The 17,325-nt window shown below is 42.1% G+C and overlaps 1 protein-coding gene across 5 annotated transcripts in view; it reads left to right on the top strand.

Annotated features, from left to right (window-relative positions):
- The first annotated feature begins 5,939 nt into the window (after positions 1 to 5,939).
- igf2bp2a (insulin-like growth factor 2 mRNA binding protein 2a) overlaps positions 5,940 to 17,325 on the top strand; it is a 240,792-nt gene continuing 229,406 nt past the window's right edge. For all 5 annotated transcript variants that reach the window (XR_010975418.1, XM_068036190.1, XM_068036191.1 and 2 more), the window contains exons 1-2: positions 5,940 to 6,124; positions 7,595 to 7,655. Coding sequence is in view for 4 of the 5 variants with exons in the window: in XM_068036190.1 (XP_067892291.1) it covers positions 5,953 to 6,124; positions 7,595 to 7,655 (233 nt within the window). In the remaining variant the exon portion in view is untranslated. The remainder of the gene's footprint in view (positions 6,125 to 7,594; positions 7,656 to 17,325) is intronic.

The following is a 17,325-nucleotide window of genomic DNA, read 5'->3' as shown; positions in this document are numbered from 1 at the left end:
AGGCTGACACCTCAATTTTAGTTCTGCCTGGTGCTGCTCTATGCATGGTCTCCTACCCTCCGCATTGAACCAGTGTTGGTCCCCTGGCTTGATGGAAATGTTAGAGTGGGGGATATGCCAAGCCATGAGGTTACAGATTGTGGCTGAATACAATTCTGCTGCTACTGATGGCCCACAGCGCCTCATGGATGCCCAATTTTGAACTGCCAGATCTGTTCTGAATGCATCCCATTTAGCACAGTGGTAGTGCCACACAACACAATTGATAGATTTTTGTTATCCAAAGGTATGAAGAGATATGGGGCAAGGGTGCGTATAGGGAGTAAGTTGCAGAACAGCCATGATCTCATTGAATGGTGGAACAGGCTCGAGGGGCTAAATGGCCAACTCCTGTTCCGATGTCCCTATGGTATGTCACTACTCCCGGAAGATTACTTGGTGAGGTGGGGAGTGTATATAATGCACAAGGCATCACAACTGTATGGGACCGGCTGGATAGATCAGTAGGTCTTTCTTGTCTGAGGTTTTTCGCATGTTCGTACCGAAACGTAAATAATGGATTTTCAGGGCTTTTTGTCCTGGACATTTCTTCTTTCTTTTCTCCTGTGAACCTCTCGCCACCGATACTTCCAGCAGGGGGCGTGGTTTGTGCAGAACTGCATCAGTGCCACTCAACATCTGCCAAGAGGCACAGTCGAACTCAGGCAGGTCTGACCACGTCAGGTTTTTTTCTTCTGCCATCATATGGAGCTCCACCTAGAGGTCTATCTGCAAACCAGAATATCCACCTGACAGTGATAATTAGAAAATTATCAAGGAAAGTAAGAATTTATATTGCGCTTTTTGCAGCCTCAGGATGTCGCAAAGTGCTTTGTCGCCAACGAGGTACTTTTTGAAGGTTAGAATATAGGAAATGCAGCAGCAAGTTTGCACTTGACAAGATCCCACAAAACAGCAATGAAGTAATGACCAGATCCTCTGTTTTAGTGATTTTGGTTCAGGGATAAATATTGGCCAAGACACTGGGAGAACTCCCCCGCACCCCACCCCCTCTCCCACTCCCGCCTCCCGGTCTTCTTCTACAAAATGCTATTGGATCTTTTACCTTTACCTGAGAGGCAAGACGGGGCCTCGGTTTACCATCTCATTGGAATGACAGCACCTCTGACAGTGCAGCACTCTCTCAGTACTACAGTGGGAGTGTCAGTCTAAATCGTGTGCTCCTGTCTCTGGAGTGTTGCACTGGAAACACTCAGCAGGTCAGGCAGCATCTGTGCAGAGAGGAAGGTAGTGTCAACATTCCAGTCTTTGTTAGAAACCCCATCTGTGGAGGAGTCATAGACCTGAAACACTTACCCTACCTCCCTCTCACCACAGGCACTGCTTGACCTATTGCGTGTTTCCAGCATTTTCTGTTTTTATTTTAAATTTCCAGCGTCTGCAGTTTTTGACTTTTTTGTCTTCAGAGTGGTAATTATCCCTGGAACCCAAAGTCAGTCTATTCTGCATGGGAGTTGCTGAGGCATCAGCCTGCCATTATATTTTTGAAGAATGTAGAAATTTAGTAAAACAGATCTAATCTAGACATGTTGCCACTGGAAAAGATATGGTTGAGAGCTGATAGGATTGCTATTTTTCAGAATCTAAAAGAACTAGATAATGTGGACCATGATAAGCCATTTCACCTTGTCCAGAACAGTAAAACCATGCACCCAGCCTGCACTTGAAGGGGGTAAACATTGAATATAAACTGCAGAAACATTATTTCAGTGAGCGAGCGGTCAATCTATGAAGCAGGCTCCCTAGGGAGACAGTGGAAGCAGATATTATTGATTCATTCGAATGCAAATTAGATAGATTTGTTTTAGAAAATACGATTCTGGGAAACAGTATGTGAGTAATTTGAGACATAGCATGTGACAGATGTGGCAGGTTTGGGAGGAACAAGTGACTATGGACTAATGGTTCCCAAAGCATTCCATCCCTAGGGGCTTCCTTGCCTTATGTCTGGGTCTGTTGTAGACTTATCGATGGAGTATGGCCATTAAGATTAGTCAACGACTCCATTACCATTGTATCATGCCACTGCCATTATGGTAGAAGGCAAACTAGCTGGACTGTGGCCATTTTTTGTCTAGCGATTGCCGTGGTCCCAATCGTAAGCATACTGTCCATGGTGTGTTTCAACACTTAAGCTGGTCAGAAACCTGAATATCTATTTGAAGGTGGAGATAGTCAGCAGCAGGTCATGCATCAAATGTATAATTTTTGCCCGTTTTTCTCTTGCCAAATGAAAGGTCTGGGTTAAAAACCAAGCAGTCAGTTGATTAAATAGCTGTAAATGAAAAATTGAGTCCTCTACACTATCTCTCCCCAAACAAAGGTCCAATGATCTTTAAGATATATTGAAGATGTTGAAAAGCTCCGAATGTGTCATTTAAATAAACCCTTTGATGCAAAGACTATAGTTTGGTCAAACTAACGAAGTGACAGTTTTGTAAAATACAAACCTGACATGCCTGGCTGTGTTCTCAACTGTTCACATTAATTAGGTTTTCAGTGCCGGTTGCCTGTGGAATGAAAATTGAACACTTTTAATTATGACCTAGTCAAAATATATAATGTTTTAAAAAAAACCTGTTGCATTGGACATTTGGCTAATAGAACTTCTCAGTCATGTCCGTGCAGTCTGCTCCTCCACATAAGAGATTTGAAGTGGCTGGGTCAGCTTGTTAATGCTGTTAGTTGTCCATTTCGTGGGCAAGCAAAACTTGGGAAGTCTGTAACCATCACCACTGAATTCCAGCCCAGGCAGAGAAATGATGACGGTGCAACTGAGTCATATATTTAATTAAACTATTACCCTTTCCTCTTTAGAACATAAGTTTAGTGAGGGCATCTCTTTGATAGACATTGGGTGACAGAGTTTACTGGAAAACGATCTTATGTTTATCCAAATCTAGATTGAAGAATGGGCCGAAAGTCTCCCCGGAGACCGCTACAAGTGTAGAATTGTTTCAATATGAGATCACAGTAAAAAAGTCCGTATAATTGGGGATTAATAAGGTATAGTTTCACTCAGAGTCCATATGTACACCTGGTATCTGGAACAGGTATGTCACATAAACACAGTAAAAGGTACACCCTGAGTTTGAAATTAACATCCAGTGTTGTGACAAGGTAGAGGCAGCTTTGCTTTGCATATAATCCTTGCTAGAGTGTGATTTTGGGATAGCTAAGATTGACAAGATGGGGAACAAGGGTGAAGGTTGCATTCCCCAACACTGATCTTCTGATCATTATTTCCCCGAAATAGACAAACACAAATCTCCACAGTCTGGTGTGACCTTAGCTGAACTTTTTTGGGCATTGGAGACTTCCGAGACCATGAGCAGCAGGTTTCCTTTACAGGAAATCAAACTCTACTTATAGATAGAGAGGAGTTTCCTTGCAGCCAAGCAGCATGACCCCTGAATTGTAATTGAACATTTATTGGTTCATGCTACTGTAATTGTATGAGATGTTGGGTTCACTTCATGATCACCATTTTGTAGCCTGGGTACACAGAGCTGGTCCTCTCACACACTGTTGGCTAATGCACCAGTCGTGGCAAGTATAGCGTGTTATTTAGGATTTTGGGCAACTCATTTGGCTTCCAAGTGTGAATATTTCCTGGCCATCACTATTTCTCAGACAGTACAGGAGGGAAGGCAATTGTCATGTGCATTTAAATTTCTCACTCCATTATTTGGAACGTTCTAGGTGTTAGTAATGGCTCAGTGGTCATACACTTGGCCATGTGAGCCGCACGGAAGATGGCAGGATCCTCAAGGACACATTGTACAGCGAGCTCGTCACTGGTATCAGACCCCCCGGCCATCCATGTCTCCACTTTAAAAACGTCTGCAAACGTGACATGAAGTCCTGTGACATTGACCACAAGTCGTGGGAGCCAGTTGCCAGCGATCGCCAGAGCTGGCGGGCAACCATAAAGGCAGGGCTAAAGCGTGGCGAGTCAAAGAGACTTAACAGTTGGCAGGAAAAAAGACAGAAGTGCAAGGAGAGAACCAACTGTGTAACAGCCCCGACAACCAATTTTATCTGCAGCGCCTGTGGAAGAGTCTGTCTCTCTAGAATTGGCCTTTATAGCCACTCCAGGCGCTGCTTCACAAACCACTGACCACCTCCAGGCGCTTATCCATTGTCTCTCGAGACAAGGAGGCCAAAGAAGAAGTACACTTATCTCTGAGTCAGAAAATTGTGGGTTCAAATCTCATTTCAGAGACTTCAGCACACAATCTAAGCTGACACCTTAGTGCAATACTAAGGGAGTGTGACACTGTCTTTTGGATGAGACATCAAACCAAGGCTCCATTTGACCTCGGAGGTGGATGTAAAAATTTCCGTGGCATTATTTTTTTAAAAACCTGCATTTATATAGCGCCTTTCATGACCACAGGATGTTCCAAAGTACTTTACATCCAATGAAGTAGTTTGGAAGTGTCGTCGCTGTGGTAATGCGGGAAGCACAGCAGCCAATTTGTGCACAGCAAGCTCCCACAAACTGCAATGTGATAATGACCAGGTAATCTGTTTTTGCGATATTGACTGAAGGACAAATATTGGCCAGGACACCGGGGATAACTCCCCTGCTCTTCTTCAAAATTGTGCCAAAATTGTCCACCTGAGAGGGCAGACGGGGCCTCGGTTTATCGTCTCATCTGAAAGACAGGACCTCCGACAGTGCAGCACTCCGTCAGTACTGCACTGGAGTGTCAGCCTTGATTTTTACGCTCATGTCCTGCAGTGGGACTTGACCTCCACAACCGAGGTGAGGGTGCTACCAACTTAGCCACAGCTGATGGCACTGGAAGAAGAGCAGGGCAGTTCTCCCTGGTGTCTTGGCCAATATTCATCCCTCAACCAACATCACAGAAACAGAAAACACTGGAACGACTCAGGTCTGGCAGCATCCGTGGACAGAGAAACAGTTCACTGAAACAGATGATCTGGTTGTTTATTCTCATTGCTGTGAATGGGATCTAGCTGTGTGTTGGTTGCTACCTTTTCTGCAACAGTGACTACACTTCAGGTACTCAAGTGGCTGTAAAACACTGATACAGTGAAAGGAGCTATATAATGGCAAAGCCTTTTCTTTTATCTGATTTAAAGCTGAGAGAAACGAGGAAAATGCTTTAAGAGGCAGAAAACCCATGTTTTCAAGCTTGCTGGTCAGCTTGAGTGACCCAAGGGCAGGGTCCTGGTGGGTTTCTGTTGATGCACCCTCTCTGATCAATGACAGACACCAGTCTGTGAAAGAGTCCACATGAAAACTGATTTGAGCCAATGACAGCCAAGTCCCTCAAGTTAGCGAAGCATGAGCCCTGGCCAATCGCGAGCTTCTCTCTCAGCATTTCCCAGCGAATGCTCCTCTCCCACTTCCTAGTTTTGATGGCCAGGGTTTAGCTGAATGTGTTGGATCAGTGGCACTGCAGTAGGATATTGGGGAAGGTAACATCTCTGCACCAGATCCCCCTGCCTCTTCTTTCTCCCGAAATCCACACATCACCTCCGATTTCCATCCCTGGTGTCTTCGCAAAGCACCACGTGGGCTCCAATTTTTTTTTCTCTGATATTTTTTAAGTCTGATTTTATTTAGAGGCGGCGCTTAAACCAAAGGAGCGTCGTAGCGACACTTTTGAGTCGGACTCGCTAGCTTTTGTCTTTGGTGCTGGAACAGTTTAGTTGTTTGGAGGCAGACTTGTATGTTGCGTTTTTTTAAGTCTTTTTTTTTGGGGGGGGGAGGAAAGTGTTGGGCGATCAGCTCTTATTTTAATTGATCTAATATATAGTTTTGTTGTTGATAATTTTCGATTGTGTGTGTGTGTGTGTGTGAGAGAGAGAGAGAGAGGGAGGGAGGGAGGGGGGGTGGGGGGTGAGAGCAGTGAGATCATGAATAAGTTGTATATTGGGAATCTGAGCCCGACTGTAACAGCCGCTGATATACAGCAACTCTTTGGGGAGAGGAAGCTTTCAATCGGGCAAGTTCTGCTCAAATCGGGCTATGCCTTCGTGGATTGCCCCGACGAGAATGCGGCTATCAAAGTCATCGACACGTTGTCCGGTAAGTAGAACTCGGGAGTGGGATCCTTCTGTGCAGCAGATGGGGAGAGGGGGTGGGGGGGAAGGCGTCTTTATAAATCTCTCCCCTCCCCAAGGGGGCAAGGGAAGCGGGAGAGGTTTCTTGGACAATCACCCATTGCCATATTGGTTTCATGTTGGGACAGTTGAGTCTTTGAGCTTGTCTTGATAGTTTCAGACTCAAACTTCAAGGTGTGAGCATCAGCAATTTCGCTCAAAATAGCAGCAAAAAGCCCCCTGCTCCATTCAGGAGAAATTCCCTTTTTGGATTGGAGAGGAGGAGATTGATGTTGGAGTTGGGGGAGTGGGGGGTGAGATTACATGTGTACCCCTGTCCTCTCCTCCCAACTTCAAAAACACACAGTGACAGGGCAGAGCTCAGAGCGCAGCCCCCATCCCTCTCCCACTCTTATTTTTTCCTGATTTTTTTGTCTGATTTTATTGATGGAGCGCCGGCTGAGCTCAACCCCAGAAAAGCCCGCGTTGCTGTTCCCCGGGAAGGTGCCCATCATTTTACGAGGTGTCCTGTCTCTAGGGGCTGGGGATCGGGAGCAAAGTGTCTGTAAATAGGTAGCGAGGAGCTGGGGGCAGGCGAGTTAGTTGCATCTAAACTGCGCCAGGCCATGGTATCTCCACACAAACATTAAACATGCTGGAACATTCTCGACCATTCAAACACAACTTTCACCGCCACCAGGTCCCCCCACTCCCCAGGGGGAGGGAAGGATGGTCGGGGTGTTGGCTGGGTGGGGGATAGGAGAGAGGGTTGGGGGGGGGCCACCTCTGGCCCCCGGGGCTGGGGAAAGGAAGGAAGGAAGGGGGGGGGGAAAGAGCTCAGGGCAGCTTCTCCACCTCCTTCCCCTTCTCCCCTACCCTTCAGTCCATGGCTCAAGATGTGAGGCGTCCCTGGCGGGGCTGCTTGTGTGTCTCCCCCTCGCCATTCGCCTGCTGTTTAAAAAGCGGGGTGGGAGGTGGTGAGAAGCATGGCGGCTCCGTCCTTCATTTTGTGAATCAAAAAAAAAATCCTCCCTCTCTCTCTCTCTCTCCCCCCTTTGGCGCCGCTTTTTTTTTGTTTTGTTGTGTGTGTGTGTTCCTTTAACACACGAGTTGCATTGCTTTAAATATTAATAAATGCCCTTTAATGATTTAACTCCAGCTTCTTGCAAAAAAAAAAGAACAAAAATCAAAGGGAGAGAGATTTATTTAGCTTCTTTTAAAGCCCCTCATTTGCCCATCTGAGTGTCCTGCCACAAGTTGAGCAGGAGAGCGCGTGGGGCAACTTGTGCGGGATTGTTTGTAACAATTGATTTGCAACATTGAACTGGTTACATGGGGTTCCAGGCATGTGTCAGTTTCACTGCAGCCCCTCGCCTGGTCATTTCAGTTTGCTACCAAAATCATCCTTCCCATTTCCCAAACCAAATAAAATTATTTATGCTTCTCTTTCGATCAGGCAAAGTGGAGCTTCACGGCAAGGTGATCGAAGTCGATTACTCCGTCCCCAAAAAGCAGAGGTGAACCTTTATTATCAATGAATTTTTCTTTTTTTAAAAAAAATCCCCAATGTTTGTTAACTCAGCTTGTGTCTTGTGAGTGTTTATTTCCCCCCCCCTCCTCCTCTTCCTCCTCCCACCACCGCGACGCCACAACTGTGCGGCCATTCCTCAAGACTTGATAGATTTGTGTTCATTTTGCCTGCTTTAATGCAAGTTTCCAAACTCCTGTATGTTTTAATGTGCAAAAATAACCTCTACTGAATTTGCCATAATTGGCTTCATGTATCTTGATGTTATTAAATGTTACACCAGTGGAATCTTCAACCTTTGAATTACGTTCCTCATAAAAGTAGGAGAAGGGAGGAAAACAACTGAAGGGAAATTATGTTCTGGCGTCTCAGGAAAAACACCTTTTTTTTTGCAATAGTCAATAATCAGTTGGACTTTCATTTTTGGAGTTTCCTGTTTTGCAATTGATGCAAACTCTCTGCTGTTTGAAAGAGCTGTGATCTGAAGCTAACTTTGTGCTTTGTTAATTCGTGTAGATTTGTTTTCCTCAAATAGATTAGACAATATCAAAAAAAAGTTTATAGATAATATCAAAAAAGTTTAAAAATGCAATCAGGAATGTGTAACATTTATAAAGATTCACCCCCCCCCTGCCCATTTCCTTCCTCATCTCCCCACCCTCAAAAACAATTCTCATTTATTCTGTTTTCCATCCCTCTTTCTTTCAATGCAAGAGTCTGTTCATTTCCGTTATCCAGCATATATCAAACCAAAACTAAAATACAAATAATATGAAAGAATTATTGGAACTCAACTTAAATCAGAACTTTTAGCACTTAATATTTGTGTAGCACATGGTGCTTTGAACATAAGTTTGGCTAAAAGAACCAGGTCCTCTTACTATTTCTGACACTAATGAAAGATCCTTGATTATATGAGGATTTTGTGTACAACTCCAGGCAATGCACCTGGACTTAAAATAAATATGACGTTAATATAGAAAGTCCAAAATGTATCAGAAAATGCACCCCAAAAAATAACTGAAGAATGTTAGACAGAGCAACAGGGACGAGGGTATTCTGCAGTGTGTATTATTGCATTATTCAGTCAACAATTTCATCGGAAATGCAATCTTTATATTTTTACAAAGATATACGTTTCAAAAACCAAATGATTGGTGCTGCAGGCAGCCATGTTTTCAGTAAACCTTTGATGAGGTATTTGTTTCTATTTAATGGAGTGTCCTGTTGGTGTCAATTTGAGTCTCTTTTGTACTATTTATTGTGTATTCTGATTGATATGTGGCAGGTGAATTTTAGCAAACTGGCTTTTGAAGGAGTGAAGTACGTGTCTTATGCACAGTTGTTTGTGTGTGTCAGCTTTTGGGACCACATATAGATACATTGCCTTTACTGAGACTGCTCTTCTGAGGATGATGTGTATATTATGAAGATGGGTTAAGAAAGCTTTCCCTGGCTGCTATGTTCAAATGCCAATTGAGTCCTATTCATTTTTCTAATTGTATCTTTGCATTATCTTTTGTTGCTCCCCCTCCCCCCGCCTTGTACTGTATTTCTGGGGAGATGTTGTGTTGGGGGTGCGGGGGAGAAATCTCTACAATAGTAATACTTTTTCGTGTTGCACTAGTTAAGTGTAAGTGCCCTGTAGCTCCTTGATTTTAAAATGGGTACTAGGTCGTAGGTGCAGGTCATTTCAAATAATGGGTATGTGTGAGTGATCTTATTTCAAAAGTGGGGAAGAACCGCCAATTTCGGGAGTGAAATGCGAGTTACTGTCATTCTCTGTTCTCCTTATCTTTTGCTGCAGTGGGAGTAGAATACTGGGGAGCACAAAGTGCTGGCAATTCTAAGTAATAAAACCCACTTTTTGTGCTGGAAGAACCTTTTCTTTAATTGTAGCTGATAAACTTGTTCAGCTGCTGATAGTTCTGGTGACCTTGAATCATCTGTATCATCCCCTAAAAAAAAAACTACAATTTTTTAATATGCTTTTAGACAGAATTGTAAACACAAGTTGTGCAACAACTGTCACATAAGGAATTGTCAGTTGTTGCACAAAACCTGAAAATACAACAATACGTATTCGACAAATGAAAATCGTGCAGTTAGCACACAGCATGCGATGAACTATTGACCTACGTGTAGTGTTAGTCGTTGCCCACTTTGATTGGAGTGTGTGAGATGGGCTATCTCTAACTCCTTGTTGGAATTTTAATGGTAAATAGAATACGTATTTTTTTTAGAAAAGAAACATGCAATAATGGAGTATGTGACTTGTTAGATTGTTATACCTTTCCTGCACTCTTTGGAATGTGCCTCTTTTCAGAGGATCAAGTATAGAAAATGTGTGCTTTTAGTAATGCAGTGAAAATTCAGAATTGAACAGGTTAAAATATTTATCTCCAATCATAGAAAAAGGAAGTTTTCTTGTTTTTTTTTAGAAACTTTGTGTGGCTTTTCTTCTGTCACAAGCCAAAGAGAGCTTGTTCTTTCAAAGATTGAAAGTAGCTGCACATTTCCAGCAGAAATCTCAAATTAGATCTCGGATACACCATTCCTCCTGATACCTGATTGCCCATTTCGTACAGGAAAGGAGCAATCGATATCGCCACATTGCTCCATTCGAGATCTGAGGGAGCATTTTGGCCAGTGTCCAGTGGGGTTGCTGCAAAAGTTTAATTGTTATTGAAGAGATATCATTTGTGCAATAGATTATTTTTACATGACAGTGACTGAGAGAGAAAAGGCATTCGATGAATTGTGACAGGGGAGGTTTGATGTTGTAATTAAGGATATAAAGATAGTGTGCTAACCTTTCCTTTTGAAGACGAGGATGGTTTTATTTTTGAACATGTTAGTCGGTAACTGACAAAACAAGTCAAGAAATACAGGTTTATGCAATTATGGTGACCGACTTCTAGAGAAAACAAGTTTAGATTTAGTGTATACAGAGTGCCAGGTTTGTCAGTGCCCTACCTGTGCAAAGAGAATTGCATCATATAAATATATAGGCGCTAAAAATAGATTGACAAATTTGTTTCCCCTAATTTAAGTGAGGGAAAGCATATTAATATAGTCACGCCCTAGCAGTGGTTCTTTTTAAATAAGAAAACAATTTCAGGTCCCCAATGTTGTCATGTTTGGTGTCACACATTATACAGTAGGTTTTGGGAGGAGTGGGTTATATGATACTTCCGCACAAGCAGATATGCAACAAAAATAAAAATCTCATTAGAAGAGTTTTCACTACTTTACCCCATTGGGAGGTACAACAGCAGCTGACAAGACCTAACTCATAGTTTTGCTTGGTATATCGAAATAAAGACCTTGCTTGAACTGAGGTGAAGTTTATAAGCGAATCTAACGACTTGTGCTTCTTGGGCTGTGATCATACAGAAGGAAGGTCACACAGCAGTCCCCAAATGCCTTTCCATTGCTGTACTTTGTTAACAAGTCGAATCAAAAGGATAAAAATTAGTCACAAGTTGTTGTCCAGTTACTAAAATAAAACGGGTTGTAAATTTTGTTCCAGGATACTGCAGATTTTATTTTTATTTTTGCTTTTATTTTTACTTTACTTTTATTTTAATTTTTCTTTTTCTATTATTTTTCTTTAATTTTCTGTTTTCCTGTCTTCCGCGTTGTATTTGAAGGACTAGTTGAGATGTTGGTGAGTGGGAAATAGACAACGGGTTTAGTTTCTTGCTCCATTTTCTTAATCAAATAATCTAATGTCCCAGTTTTTCTTTTTGATGTGTATGAGGCATGTGTTCAATGCCTGGCATTGCCAGGCAATTTATGATTATAAGTACTTGAAGGGGAAAAAATTGCAGGGCTGTGGGGAGGAGCAGGGGATTGGGACTAATTGGATAACTCTAAGAGCCAACACAGACACAATGGGCCAAATGGCCTCCTTTGCACTGTGTGATTCTGTGTGTAGTCCTGGTAATGGCGGTTCAATTTAGCTCCAAAAAGAAACATAGCTATTTGCAAAAAAAAACAAATCTAATCTCTCTTAATTGAATGAAGTAAACTAGTTTGAGTTTTGAGTGTGACCCATTTTAAGAGAGAGATAATCTCACCTTTTATTATTAACTCTTGGTGCCATATTTTGGAGCAATGAAAAACGCCCAGTCATACAAGTGTAGACTTTGTCCTTTCAAGCTTGGAGCAGTATCTGGAGAGACTGTTTGGACATATATAACATTAGGGATCAGTACTGTTATGCTACATATCTGTGGGAGTAATTAAAGGGATTACACCAGGAGTGTGTTGGGACCTCAGTGTATTGACTTAACTGTGATTTGTTCTATAGTGTGCTGGTACCAGTATACTAAAGAAGCATTTAGAATTCTGGGACCCATGACTGTGAGTAAGTTGGACTGTTGTTGAAAATCACCATGTCGGTATTTCTGTTCATCAACACAATGCAAATATCATATTAGAAATTCACAGGCTGTAATACTGAGAAGTGTTCTGCCTGACGTTAAGGGAAAGAATCTAGTTGAAACAAATGTTGAACTGCCTTGTAATTAGTTTGCATTGAATTCAATTCTATCGCCTGCACAACCCAAATCTACAACTAAATCCCCAACTCTCGTACACTTTACGATTAAATGACCCAGGGAGGACCGGTATTAAAGATTCAGTCTGCCTGGCAGTCTTGAGCAAATATTTCTTCCCCACCCCCCCAACAATGGGCTGTCAAATTTTCTTCCCACCCCCCCCCTCTAAGTTTCTTAAAATTATTTATTATTTACTGCCAGCTCCCCCCCTTAAAGAAAAATCACAAATGAAGAACATTGGAGCTGTCATTTCAGTGTGCTTTGTTCAATGTTCAAGTACAACAAAAATATTATTGAACTTCCTTCATAAAAAGGAGAAAAATTGTGATATCCCTACATAAGATTGTCTCAATAGCTTGGGTCTCTAAGATTGGATGTATGAAACTTTTCACAAGATTATTAAGCATTTATCAGTTGTAAACGACATCAGGCATGAGAGAAAATTATTTTCTAGATTGTAAACATTTAGTTACAGCTTTTCTTTTAAGTGGGTAAATTATTTGCTATTGGCTGTCAGCAGCTCAGAGTAAACAATCAGATTTATGCAGGAGTATGAAGTCTTTGACTCATATTTTCTACAGTCTAGACAGTACTGTGACTTGTGTTGAGTGAGTGGATTTGTAGCATGTGTGAATGTGAATGTGTCTGTCTCCTAAATACCAAAAAGTTTGGACTGGGCCAGGCCAAGCCCTCCAGTAGCAGAGGTTCACCCAGCGGTTGACATTGTGATAATGCTGCTGCATAATCGTGTGCACATTTCAGACGGCGATAGAAAATTGTTTTCTGAAACATTGAGGTGCGAACCTTTTTCAGATTTGTCCATTCGCTGATGCAAAGGTGGTGAAGTTCAGTGTTATTCCTCTGAGCCTGGCTGTGACTGAAGGATCGGTGGAAAATGAACTTGACCCCAAGAGAAATTCGTTGCTTTAGAAACGACTGGGGTTTACGTGAAGTGAGTGCGATGATCAGAGGCAGAAAGTGATTGTAGGTTTTCAGGTTGATTAGAGTATTCACAGATGATTGATGTTTGTGGTGTTTGCACATTCTCTGTTGGCTGCATTGGGTTGAGTTGGGGCAGTCTGCTGTGATGGGCAGTGATGGTGAAGTGTTCCAGGGACATGCAATTTTTTTTTCTGGAATCCTGTTCTGTTCGCATTTAATCAAAGCAGAAAATCCCGGACAGCGCAGAATAAGGAAAAGGCAGGTTAACGTTTCTGACGGAGAATGTGCATCCGAGTTCTGTCGAAGGAATGCCATCCTGCACTTTCACCTTTCGCACCTATTTACAAAACTGCCAACTTTTTTTTTATTTCCGATTTCCAGCGGTTACCTTTTTTCAAAAATACTTTTTTACCTCCCAAATTTTCCCATTTTCGTTCCTCAGTAATATTTTCATGTGTGTGTATGGAGCTCATAGTTTGTCTCAGGGCAGTGTCAGTTCACAACTTTGAGCACATACCTGTAAGAGAAGATTTTTTCTTCCATTAAAGATGTGTTGGTCCCTTTACACTGCCCCACCCAACACAAAATTTAAATAGATCTAGAATTCGTTAATGTACATGTAAATATGAATATTAAATACCTATATATTGATATCATGTAAAACCTATCAGGAGATTTCATGCTTTTGTTGTTGTCTCACCTGTGCAGACTGTGGTGAATTCAGGAAGACTTGTGGTGTGGCCGCTGTTGGTTGATTTGGTCAATGGCAGTGCAGGAATTGAATATGAGCTGATATTCCTGTATGTGGGGACCATAGGTTCCTGATTTGGCATCATTTAATCAGTAATTAAGCTGGTGAAAGTCTGTAAACTTAGTGGATTAAATCCTTCCAAAATTTCAGCTAATGACTTTCAACATGTGATCCTCTTGGTCCTTTTTAGATTCCTTTTGTGTTCTTAAATCGTTCATTTTTTTCCCAGTTCTCGAAACAGTTCTGAAGGTTCTCGAGCAAGCGCTGAATTGAAACAGAAATGAAAAGTACTTGCTTAATTTGTCAAATTTAAAACGCTGCTGTTTATATCCAATGTGCTTTCTCTAGTTCTTAAAATAAAATTGAGGAAAGAGCGAGTGTTTTTGTAAAATATTTTCCCCCTTGTTTCGTTACAAGTGACTTGAGTACCAAGTCTTTGAGGTCAGGGAACGATTGTCATTTCGTTAAGTGGAGAAAGCTAGATGTGTCAAAATGGATTCTGCAACAAGCTGTTTGCAATTCTCAAAAAAAATAACAACTTGTTATAAAATGAATGGTTTAATTACTGTTTTGATTGAGATAATGCGCTGAGAGTTAAAAGTATTTGGATGCAGAAGGTGAGAAAATAGATGGTCATTTGTTAGATTTTGTTTTAAAAAATATTTTCAAATGGAAACGAGTGTCAATCTTTAACCTTCTGTTTTTATCATTGCTTCATTTAATTTCAGGTCGAATCGAAATAACTTTTTTCAGTTCTCAATTCAAATTAAAAGTGAGGCTTAGTTTTATTTCATATTTTTAGTGTTACACAAGTACAGAGAAACTAAGCTTGTGAATTCTAAATTAAATGAGTTTCTTCCATTCTTTCAGCAAGAATTTTCGTTGGTGATTCATGCTGTAGTGTTCTGGTGAAATCTCTTGGCAAAACAATTGTTAGCTAGCAGAGAAACAAATTTTACCAAAACATGCCTTTTTTTTGGAAGGGGAGATGGGTAGAGCAGAAAGGCACAAAATCCCAACAGAAGGAATTTAAAACATGAGGATCAGAAAGTCATAATGTGCTGTTACATGGTTTTTTGATTAATGTATTTTATTATTATTAGCTGTTGAATTGCCACCTTTCAAAACAATAAAATCAAGCTGAAAGCTACATAAAAACAGTTGCTGCACCTCACAGTTAACATGTTGTGTGTGAAGCTGCCTGAGACTTAATGTCCTTGCATTTATTCAGTGCACATCAGTATATAGTTCAGTTATTTTCTTACAGTCTGTCTGTGGAAAAAGGCTTGGTTCGTATATTCAGTTTTCGGAAATCAGCCTCTGGGGTAAGATGAAAGGTTTTTGTAAAATAAAAAGGGTGGGGAGCCCAACTGTTCTCCCTCCAGTCCAATGGGTGCTTACAAACTAATTGCAAATCTTGTCAAAGACAGGACATAACATCAGAAATAGGAGTGGACAATATTTTCAAACTAGTAAACAGGTGACTGAAGGGGTTTTGGGGGGATAGGGGTGGAATTATTTCACAGAGATGTGAATGCAGAGTATGGTCACTAAGATTTCAGTAATGTGGAAGAGTGAATTGGGCGGCACAGTGGCGCAGTGGTTAGCACCGCAGCCTCACAGCTCCAGCGACCCGGGTTCAATTCTGGGTACTGCCTGTGTGGAGTTTGCAGGTTCTCCCTGTGACCACGTGGGTTTCCGCCGGGTGCTCCAGTTTCCTCCCACAGCCAAAGACTTGCAGGTTGATAGGTAAATTGGCCATTATAAAAAAAAAAAAATTGCCCCTGGTATAGGTAGGTGGTAGGGGAATATAGGGAAGGTGGGGATGTGGTAGGAATATGGGATTAGTGTAGGATTAGTATAAATGGGTGGTTGATGGTCGGCACAGACTCGGTGGGCTGAAGGGCTTGTTTCAGTGCTGTATCTCTAAATAAATAAATAAAATGTGGAATTTTTGTAATAGAATTGAGGAATATCAAGCACTACAAGGTCAGATTCTCCACTATCAAACTTAGGTTTGATCTTGAAAGAGAATTTGGATTTGTACAGAATTAGGGTGCAGTACTGTTGGTTACAAGGCTGTCAGTGTGCAACAGTGGTTGTCAAATCTTTTCGTCCGCTGACCACTTAAGCGGGCACAGGACCCAGTGGGCCACCTACCGGTCCTACCCCACCTGCTTTCAGTTGACACCACAAAACAACTCATTAGAGTTAATGGGAAGAATGGTGCTGCTTTTGATGAGACACCTGTGAGGTGATGTCTTGTTAGGACCTGGAGAGCTTCAGTCTCATGTCGGGCTCCACGTTCAGCTGGTTCCCCCTCTTTGTTTTCAGCCCCACAAGTGTTGAAAATGCGATCTCCCAGGTGGATGTTGTTGCAGGCGCTTCAGAAAAGTGTCAGTGAGTCCAGGATACTCAGACTGTACGTGGAGCCAAAAAGGCTGTCAAACCTTTCTCGCTGAATACCAGCTGCAGTGACTTGAATTTAGGACCAGCCTGTGGGCCACCAGTGGTCCCAGGATTACATTTTAAGAACCACTGCTATATGATACCAGGATTGTAAAGGACGGTTACTGTTTTTAACTGGGGTACAGTACTGCTGAGTGCAGGTCTGTCACTTCTTAACCTGGGTACAGTGGTGGGTACAGGTCTGTCATTGTATAACACTGGGGTACAGTACTGGTGGGTACAGGTCTGTCACTGTATAACACTGGGGTACAGTACTGGTGGGTACAGGTCTGTCACTGAGCAAAACCGGGACATAGGAAGAAAAATTCACGAGATAGGTTCCAGGGATGAGGAATTTCAATATGAAGATAGATTGGAGGAGTTAGAACTTTTTTCCTCGGAGGAGAGAAGGCTGAGAAGTGATTTGATAGAGGTATTCAAAATCATGGGTGTGGACAGAGGAGATAGAGAGAAACTGTTTCCACTCGTGAAAGGATCAAGAATGAGATGGCACAATTTGAAATATTTGGTAAGAGAAGCAATTGTGACATGAGGAAAAACGTTTTCCCACAGCGAATGGTTAAGGTCTGGAATGTGCTGCCTGAGAATGTGGTGGAGGCAGGTTCAATTGATGCATTCAAAAGGGACTTAGACAGTTATATGCAAAGGAAGAATGTGCAGGGTTCTGGGGAGAAGGCAGGGGAATGGAACTGAGGGAATTGCTCTTTGGAGAGCCAGTGCATACACGATGGGCCGAATGGCCTCTTTCTGCACTGTAACAATTCTGTGATTCATACTGATGGGTTCAGATCTGTTGCTATAAAACACTGGGGTACAGTACTGGTGGGTACAGGTCTGTCACGGTATAACACTGGGGTTCAGTTCTGGTGGGTACAGGTCTGTCACTGTATAACATTTTAGTACAGTACTGGTGGGTACAGGTCTGTCAGAAA

The sequence above is a fragment of the Heterodontus francisci genome, chromosome 7 (assembly GCF_036365525.1).
Source record: "Heterodontus francisci isolate sHetFra1 chromosome 7, sHetFra1.hap1, whole genome shotgun sequence".
Lineage (NCBI taxonomy): Eukaryota > Metazoa > Chordata > Chondrichthyes > Heterodontiformes > Heterodontidae > Heterodontus > Heterodontus francisci.
This window is presented reverse-complemented; position numbering and strand designations above follow the sequence as displayed.